Source organism: Melanostigma gelatinosum (assembly GCF_949748355.1).
Source record: "Melanostigma gelatinosum genome assembly, chromosome: 8".
NCBI lineage: Eukaryota > Metazoa > Chordata > Actinopteri > Perciformes > Zoarcidae > Melanostigma > Melanostigma gelatinosum.
This window is the reverse complement of record NC_136641.1, coordinates 27,307,468-27,319,967: the sequence shown is the minus strand read 5'-3', so window position 1 is coordinate 27,319,967 and position 12,500 is coordinate 27,307,468. Positions and strand designations below refer to the sequence as shown.

The following is a 12,500-nucleotide window of genomic DNA, read 5'->3' as shown; positions in this document are numbered from 1 at the left end:
TACACTATCATACCCACCACTACACTATCATACCCAACATTACACTATCATACCCAACATTACACTATCATACCCAACACTACACTATCATACCCAACATTACACTATCATACCCAACATTACACTATCATACCCAACACTACACTATCATACCCAACACTACACTATCATACCCAACATTACACTATCATACCCAACACTACACTATCATACCCAACACTACACTATCATACCCAACATTACACTATCATACCCAACATTACACTATCATACCCAACATTACACTATCATACCCAACATTACACTATCATACCCAACACTACACTATCATACCCAACACTACACTATCATACCCAACACTACACTATCATACCCAACATTACACTATCATACCCAACATTACACTATCATACCCAACACTACACTATCATACCCAACACTACACTATCATACCCAACACTACACTATCATACCCAACATTACACTATCATACCCAACACTACACTATCATACCCACCACTACACTATCATACCCAACATTACACTATCATACCCAACATTACACTATCATACCCAACATTACACTTTACACTATCATACCCACCACTACACTATCATACCCAACATTACACTATCATACCCAACATTACACTATCATACCCAACACTACACTATCATACCCAACATTACACTATCATACCCAACATTACACTATCATACCCAACACTACACTATCATACCCAACACTACACTATCATACCCAACATTACACTATCATACCCAACACTACACTATCATACCCAACACTACACTATCATACCCAACATTACACTATCATACCCAACATTACACTATCATACCCAACATTACACTATCATACCCAACATTACACTATCATACCCAACACTACACTATCATACCCAACACTACACTATCATACCCAACACTACACTATCATACCCAACATTACACTATCATACCCAACATTACACTATCATACCCAACACTACACTATAATACCCAACACTACACTATCATACCCAACACTACACTATCATACCCAACATTACACTATCATACCCAACACTACACTATCATACCCAACACTACACTATCATACCCAACATTACACTATCATACCCAACATTACACTATCATACCCAACACTACACTATCATACCCAACATTACACTTTACACTATCATACCCACCACTACACTATCATACCCAACATTACACTATCATACCCAACATTACACTATCATACCCAACACTACACTATCATACCCAACATTACACTATCATACCCAACATTACACTATCATACCCAACACTACACTATCATACCCAACACTACACTATCATACCCAACATTACACTATCATACCCAACATTACACTATCATACCCAACATTACACTATCATACCCAACACTACACTATCATACCCAACACTACACTATCATACCCAACATTACACTATCATACCCAACATTACACTATCATACCCAACACTACACTATCATACCCAACACTACACTATCATACCCAACACTACACTATCATACCCAACATTACACTATCATACCCAACACTACACTATCATACCCAACACTACACTATCATACCCAACATTACACTATCATACCCAACATTACACCGTCATACCCAACAATACAGTATCATACCCAACATTACACTATCATACCCAACACTACACTATCATACCCAACACTACACTATCATACCCAACATTACACTATCATACCCAACATTACACTATCATACCCAACACTACACTATCATACCCAACATTACACTATCATACCCAACATTACACTATCATACCCAACACTACACTATCATACCCAACATTACACTATCATACCCAACATTACACCATCATACCCAACATTACACTATCATACCCAACATTACACTATCATACCCAACATTACACTATCATACCCAACACTACACTATCATACCCAACACTACACTATCATACCCAACATTACACTATCATACCCAACATTACACTATCATACCCAACACTACACTATCATACCCAACACTACACTATCATACCCAACATTACACTATCATACCCAACATTACACTATCATACCCAACATTACACTATCATACCCAACATTACACTATCATACCCAACACTACACTATCATACCCAACATTACACTATCATACCCAACACTACACTATCATACCCAACATTACACTATCATACCCAACATTACACTATCATACCCAACATTACACCTATCATACCCAACACTACACTATCATACCCAACACTACACTATCATACCCAACATTACACTATCATACCCAACATTACACATCATACCCAACATTACACTATCATACCCAACATTACACTATCATACCCAACACTACACTATCATACCCAACACTACACTATCATACCCAACATTACACTATCATACCCAACATTACACTATCATACCCAACACTACACTATCATACCCAACACTACACTATCATACCCAACATTACACTATCATACCCAACATTACACTATCATACCCAACATTACACTATCATACCCAACATACACTATCATACCCAACATTACACTATCATACCCAACATTACACTATCATACCCAACATTACACCATCATACCCAACACTACACTATCATACCCAACACTACACTATCATACCCAACATTACACTATCATACCCAACACTACACTATCATACCCAACATTACACTATCATACCCAACATTACACTATCATACCCAACATTACACTATCATACCCAACATTACACTATCATACCCAACATTACACTATCATACCCAACATTACACCATCATACCCAACATTACACTATCATACCCAACATTACACTATCATACCCAACATTACACTATCATACCCAACACTACACTATCATACCCAACACTACACTATCATACCCAACACTACACTATCATACCCAACACTACACTATCATACCCAACATTACACCATCATACCCAACATACACTATCATACCCAACATTACACTATCATACCCAACACTACACTATCATACCCAACACTACACTATCATACCCAACATTACACTATCATACCCAACATTACACTATCATACCCAACACTACACTATCATACCCAACATTACACTATCATACCCAACATTACACTATCATACCCAACATTACACTATCATACCCAACATTACACTATCATACCCAACATTACACTATCATACCCAACATTACACCATCATACCCAACATTACACCATCATACCCAACACTACACTATCATACCCAACATTACACTATCATACCCAACATTACACTATCATACCCAACACTACACTATCATACCCAACATTACACTATCATACCCAACATTACACTATCATACCCAACATTACACTATCATACCCAACACTACACTATCATACCCAACACTACACTATCATACCCAACATTACACTATCATACCCAACATTACACTATCATACCCAACATTACACTATCATACCCAACATTACACTATCATACCCAACATTACACTATCATACCCAACACTACACTATCATACCCAACACTACACTATCATACCCAACACTACACTATCATACCCAACACTACACTATCATACCCAACATTACACTATCATACCCAACATTACACTATCATACCCAACACTACACTATCATACCCAACACTACACTATCATACCCAACATTACACTATCATACCCAACATTACACTATCATACCCAACACTACACTATCATACCCAACATTACACTATCATACCCAACATTACACTATCATACCCAACATTACACTATCATACCCAACACTACACTATCATACCCAACATTACACTATCATACCCAACATTACACTATCATACCCAACACTACACTATCATACCCAACACTACACTATCATACCCAACATTACACTATCATACCCAACAATACACTATCATACCCAACATTACACTATCATACCCAACACTACACTATCATACCCAACATTACACTATCATACCCAACATTACACTATCATACCCAACACTACACTATCATACCCAACATTACACTATCATACCCAACATTACACTATCATACCCAACATTACACTATCATACCCAACACTACACTATCATACCCAACATTACACTATCATACCCAACATTACACTATCATACCCAACACTACACTATCATACCCAACATTACACCATCATACCCAACATTACACTATCATACCCAACAATACACTATCATACCCAACATTACACTATCATACCCAACATTACACTATCATACCCAACACTACACTATCATACCCAACATTACACTATCATACCAACACTACACTATCATACCCAACATTACACTATCATACCCAACATTACACTATCATACCCAACACTACACTATCATACCCAACATTACACTATCATACCCAACACTACACTATCATACCCAACACTACACTATCATACCCAACACTACACTATCATACCCAACATTACACTATCATACCCAACATTACACTATCATACCCAACACTACACTATCATACCCAACACTACACTATCATACCCAACATTACACTATCATACCCAACATTACACTATCATACCCAACACTACACTATCATACCCAACATTACACTATCATACCCAACATTACACTATCATACCCAACATTACACTATCATACCCAACACTACACTATCATACCCAACATTACACTATCATACCCAACATTACACTATCATACCCAACACTACACTATCATACCCAACATTACACATCATACCCAACATTACACTATCATACCCAACAATACACTATCATACCCAACATTACACTATCATACCCAACACTACACTATCATACCCAACAATACACTATCATACCCAACATTACACTATCATACCCAACACTACACTATCATACCCAACATTACACTATCATACCCAACATTACACTATCATACCCAACATTACACTATCATACCCAACACTACACTATCATACCCAACATTACACTATCATACCCAACATACACTATCATACCCAACACTACACTATCATACCCAACATTACACTATCATACCCAACATTACACTATCATACCCAACACTACACTATCATACCCAACATTACACTATCATACCCAACATTACACTATCATACCCAACACTACACTATCATACCCAACATTACACTATCATACCCAACACTACACTATCATACCCAACATTACACTATCATACCCAACATTACACTATCATACCCAACACTAACACTATCATACCCAACATTACACTATCATACCCAACACTACACTATCATACCCAACATTACACTATCATACCCAACATTACACTATCATACCCAACATTACACTATCATACCCAACACTACACTATCATACCCAACACTACACTATCATACCCAACATTACACTATCATACCCAACATTACACTATCATACCCAACACTACACTATCATACCCAACATTACACTATCATACCCAACATTACACTATCATACCCAACACTACACTATCATACCCAACACTACACTATCATACCCAACATTACACTATCATACCCAACACTACACTATCATACCCAACACTACACTATCATACCCAACATTACACTATCATACCCAACATTACACTATCATACCCAACATTACACTATCATACCCAACATTACACTATCATACCCAACACTACACTATCATACCCAACACTACACTATCATACCCAACACTACACTATCATACCCAACATTACACTATCATACCCAACATTACACTATCATACCCAACACTACACTATCATACCCAACACTACACTATCATACCCAACACTACACTATCATACCCAACATTACACTATCATACCCAACACTACACTATCATACCCAACACTACACTATCATACCCAACATTACACTATCATACCCAACATTACACCGTCATACCCAACATTACACTTTACACTATCATACCCACCACTACACTATCATACCCAACATTACACTATCATACCCAACATTACACTATCATACCCAACACTACACTATCATACCCAACATTACACTATCATACCCAACATTACACTATCATACCCAACACTACACTATCATACCCAACACTACACTATCATACCCAACATTACACTATCATACCCAACACTACACTATCATACCCAACACTACACTATCATACCCAACATTACACTATCATACCCAACATTACACTATCATACCCAACATTACACTATCATACCCAACATTACACTATCATACCCAACACTACACTATCATACCCAACACTACACTATCATACCCAACATTACACTATCATACCCAACATTACACTATCATACCCAACATTACACTATCATACCCAACACTACACTATCATACCCAACACTACACTATCATACCCAACACTACACTATCATACCCAACATTACACTATCATACCCAACACTACACTATCATACCCAACACTACACTATCATACCCAACATTACACTATCATACCCAACATTACACCGTCATACCCAACACTACACTATCATACCCAACATTACACTTTACACTATCATACCCACCACTACACTATCATACCCAACATTACACTATCATACCCAACATTACACTATCATACCCAACATTACACTATCATACCCAACACTACACTATCATACCCAACATTACACTTACACTATCATACCCACCACTACACTATCATACCCAACATTACACTATCATACCCAACATTACACTATCATACCCAACACTACACTATCATACCCAACACTACACTATCATACCCAACATTACACTTTACACTATCATACCCACCACTACACTATCATACCCAACATTACACTATCATACCCAACATTACACTATCATACCCAACACTACACTATCATACCCAACATTACACTATCATACCCAACATTACACTATCATACCCAACACTACACTATCATACCCAACACTACACTATCATACCCAACATTACACTATCATACCCAACATTACACTATCATACCCAACATTACACTATCATACCCAACACTACACTATCATACCCAACACTACACTATCATACCCAACACTACACTATCATACCCAACATTACACTATCATACCCAACATTACACTATCATACCCAACACTACACTATCATACCCAACACTACACTATCATACCCAACACTACACTATCATACCCAACATTACACTATCATACCCAACACTACACTATCATACCCAACACTACACTATCATACCCAACATTACACTATCATACCCAACATTACACCGTCATACCCAACAATACAGTATCATACCCAACATTACACTATCATACCCAACACTACACTATCATACCCAACACTACACTATCATACCCAACATTACACTATCATACCCAACATTACACTATCATACCCAACACTACACTATCATACCCAACATTACACTATCATACCCAACATTACACTATCATACCCAACACTACACTATCATACCCAACATTACACTATCATACCCAACATTACACCATCATACCCAACATTACACTATCATACCCAACATTACACTATCATACCCAACATTACACTATCATACCCAACATTACACTATCATACCCAACACTACACTATCATACCCAACATTACACTATCATACCCAACATTACACTATCATACCCAACACTACACTATCATACCCAACACTACACTATCATACCCAACATTACACTATCATACCCAACATTACACTATCATACCCAACATTACACTATCATACCCAACATTACACTATCATACCCAACACTACACTATCATACCCAACATTACACTATCATACCCAACACTACACTATCATACCCAACATTACACCATCATACCCAACATTACACTATCATACCCAACATTACACCATCATACCCAACACTACACTATCATACCCAACACTACACTATCATACCCAACATTACACTATCATACCCAACATTACACCATCATACCCAACATTACACTATCATACCCAACATTACACTATCATACCCAACACTACACTATCATACCCAACACTACACTATCATACCCAACATTACACTATCATACCCAACATTACACCATCATACCCAACATTACACTATCATACCCAACATTACACTATCATACCCAACATTACACCATCATACCCAACATTACACTATCATACCCAACATTACACTATCATACCCAACACTACACTATCATACCCAACATTACACTATCATACCCAACATTACACCATCATACCCAACACTACACTATCATACCCAACACTACACTATCATACCCAACATTACACTATCATACCCAACATTACACCATCATACCCAACATTACACTATCATACCCAACATTACACCATCATACCCAACATTACACCATCATACCCAACATTACACTATCATACCCAACACTACACTATCATACCCAACATTACACTATCATACCCAACATTACACTATCATACCCAACACTACACTATCATACCCAACATTACACCATCATACCCAACATTACACTATCATACCCAACAATACACTATCATACCCAACATTACACTATCATACCCAACACTACACTATCATACCCAACAATACACTATCATACCCAACATTACACTATCATACCCAACACTACACTATCATACCCAACATTACACTATCATACCCAACATTACACTATCATACCCAACATTACACTATCATACCCAACACTACACTATCATACCCAACATTACACTATCATACCCAACATTACACTATCATACCCAACACTACACTATCATAGCCAACATTACACCATCATACCCAACATTACACTATCATACCCAACAATACACTATCATACCCAACATTACACTATCATACCCAACACTACACTATCATACCCAACACTACACTATCATACCCAACATTACACTATCATACCCAACACTACACTATCATACCCAACATTACACTATCATACCCAACATTACACTATCATACCCAACATTACACTATCATACCCAACACTACACTATCATACCCAACATTACACTATCATACCCAACATTACAGTATCATACCCAACATTACACTATCATACCCAACATTACACTATCATACCCAACACTACACTATCATACCCAACATTACACCATCATACCCAACATTACACTATCATACCCAACAATACACTATCATACCCAACATTACACTATCATACCCAACATTACACTATCATACCCAACACTACACTATCATACCCAACATTACACTATCATACCCAACACTACACTATCATACCCAACATTACACTATCATACCCAACATTACACTATCATACCCAACACTACACTATCATACCCAACATTACACTATCATACCCAACACTACACTATCATACCCAACATTACACTATCATACCCAACATTACACTATCATACCCAACATTACACTATCATACCCAACATTACACTATCATACCCAACATTACACTATCATACCCAACATTACACTATCATACCCAACATTACACTATCATACCCAACATTACACTATCATACCCAACATTACACTATCATACCCAACATTAGCCAGTGAAGAAAAAGATCGGAAAATCGCTATTTTAACCTCTCAATCAGAGAGAGAGTGCTTGTGTGCGTGTGTGTGTGTGTGTGTGTGTGTACCTGGTATGGGTCTGTGTTGAGGTCAAAGTACTCCAGGAATCCGGTGGCAAACTCACAGAACAGGAAGTTGTGGGTCTCGTTGATGGTCCTCAGACACCAGTAGGTGTTGTTGTTGGCGCTGGTGCAGGCGCAGAACGAACCCACTGCAACACACACACACACACACACACACTTTGATGCATGTTGATATATGCATGTTGAATATGTTATAAATATTAATAACTGTCTTGCAATGTAGAAGAGAGAGAGAGTGTGTGAGTGTGAGTGTGTGTGTGTGAGTGAGTGAGTGAGTGAGTGTGTGTGTGTGTGTGTGTGTGTGTGAGTGTGTGTGTGTGAGTGTGTGTGCGTGTGTGTGTCGTACGTGTCCAGTAGGGGGCAGTGTGCCAGTGCTGGTTGTCGTGAGTGAAGCAGGTGAGTCCGGGCATCGAACACGTGTCGTTGTTTCTGATCCTCTTGATAATCTTCCTCATTTTCTTCCTCCTCTTCAGCTCCTTCAGAAGCCACGCCTTCTTGTCCCGAGCCCCGCCCTTCCTGCACACACACACATGTAAAACACACACATTAGACATAAAGCACACACGTACACACACACACACACACACACACACACAGTCTGGATCACACTGACCCAGACTGGGACAGACCAGGTCCTTCTGACCAAAACTTGAGCCGGTCCAACTGACCCAGACTGGAATAGACCTGATGCAACTGATCTAGACTGGGACAGACCAGGTCCAGCTGACCCGGACTGGGACAGACCAGGTCCTGTTCCTGATGGTCCGTCTCATGCTCAGTAACACAGAGAGTCTTTCTGTCCGGTGGACAGTGAAGGTCTCACCTGAAGGGGTGTCCTCCTCTGGACCTCATCTTGTTCTTCACTTTGGACTCGTACCTGTAGAACACACTCGTTAGCACCATGACGGGCCTCTGGTATCACACCTGTGTGTGTGTGTGTGTGTGTGTCTCACTCACAGGTATTTATTACAGTCACACTCCAGGGGGCGGGCCTTCTTCAGGTGACCCTTGACCTCTCTCAGGTTCTTTATCTTCGTCTGCAGCGTCTCAATCTGAAGGAAGAGAAAACCTTGAGAAGTCCAACAGGACATTTAAAGGGTGCGTGAGCTCCACCAGGAGGAGGAGGTGGTGCTCTTCATGTGGAGAAGCTGTTCTGACGGCTGATGGATGCGAGTACCTCGTGGTCGATGTGCAGCTTGTGGTCCTTCCAGGCCTGCAGCGTCTGATAGAGTCCAGTGTCACACTTCACGGTGGCGTTGGGCAGAATGGAACATCTGCAGTGAAACAACATCATCCTGTTACAGTCAACATCTGGACTTCACGGAAGCCGACACTGACTTCGTAATGATGGAGCAGACTTTCACACGCGTTTCTTTAATATCTCACAGCTGAGATCCAGCAGAGCAGTGTGAGCCGTCACACTCCATCTGTGCTGATCGCTCTCATTACTCATAGTTCATCAGCATTATACAACGTTCATCTCCCACAACGTGTGGTGAGGTTAGAGGCGTCAGCAACGTGGAGGACAGCTGAGTCGCTGTAAACAATCAAAGGCTCTGTTTCCTCAGGAAGCTTCCTCACTGTTTCAGATGTCCTCCATGAGAACAGCTCTCTGACTCCTCTGTCTGAGCAAAGCTGCTTCAATACTTCCTTTCCTATCCCCTTCAGCATAGGAAACACTGGACCCTCCTCTACCAAAGCAAAGAAGATAATGCCGACCCACAATTCCTTGCGGTGGCAACATTTAAAGTGACGCATCATGAATAACGAACGACATGTTTATCTTACGCAGGTTTAATTATACTCAGAGTCATAAGGTAATAGGATTCATGCTGATGATGTGAACAGACAGCAACAATCCTTTACTTTCATTTTATACTATTTATGTCAAACATGTAACAAAGGTAATTGTTTTACTCTTTGAGACCTTTCATGACTGACGTACAGGAACAACACGACTCACCTGTGTGTGACTTTGTGGGAGTTGGGCGGGGCCACGGCGTTGGAAACTCCTCCCATCCCGCTGAACTCGTCCTCAGACTCGTCTCTCATTGGCTGAGCCCCGGCGCTGCTGTCCACCAGGCTGTGGTTACCGGGGTAACTGTTCGTCATGGATGCGGAGCGGCTGTACCGGTTCCTGGAGTAACTCTTCAGGGCTTTGAACTCTGACACACAAAGAAGCAGAAAACTGTAATATCATCACTAATCAGACTTTATCAACAACTACTGAAGCATCCTCTCATCTCTGAAGCAGCGTTTCCTTGTTTCCTTGAGACAAAACGAGGAGAGAGGAGGCAGGGCTGTTCAAAGTGCCTCCTCACTGAGACCTGAAGTATCTCTGTGAGCAGGGAGGTGATGCAGTTCACACATCGGACACAAGAGGGCAGCACCACGTCAGGACACCAGCTGAGCCTGAAACCACTCCAACCACCTGGTTCTTCAGTGAAGCAAACAGGAGCACTAAGGAACCAAACTGTTGAACATTCTGACAAGCTTGTAATACCAAAAGTACTTAATGTCAGTTATCAACTGTTGAAGTTTCATCTGATATCTGTTAGTCAACATCGGACACTTCTGCCAATAATAAGCACATCGTGTGCAACATTGTGCAATATTATTTATATGAATTCATGTGCAATATAACTTCCTCCTACTTTTTCAATATCATTGACAATATCTCTCTCAATATCAA

The 12,500-nt window shown here is 39.7% G+C and overlaps 1 protein-coding gene across 5 annotated transcripts in view; it reads right to left on the bottom strand.

Moving 5' to 3' along the window:
• sulf2b (sulfatase 2b) overlaps window positions 1-12,500 on the bottom strand; it is a 69,815-nt gene that overhangs the window by 5,185 nt on the left and 52,130 nt on the right. For 4 of the 5 annotated variants that reach the window (XM_079274088.1, XM_079274091.1, XM_079274089.1 and 1 more), the window contains exons 14-19: window positions 11,772-11,973; window positions 10,986-11,082; window positions 10,766-10,860; window positions 10,632-10,685; window positions 10,155-10,324; window positions 9,794-9,936 (exon numbers count right to left, since the gene is read on the bottom strand). In XM_079274088.1, the coding sequence (XP_079130214.1) occupies window positions 9,794-9,936; window positions 10,155-10,324; window positions 10,632-10,685; window positions 10,766-10,860; window positions 10,986-11,082; window positions 11,772-11,973 (761 nt within the window). The remainder of the gene's footprint in view (window positions 1-9,793; window positions 9,937-10,154; window positions 10,325-10,631; window positions 10,686-10,765; window positions 10,861-10,985; window positions 11,083-11,771; window positions 11,974-12,500) is intronic. The other variant, XM_079274090.1, reaches the window with a different exon arrangement.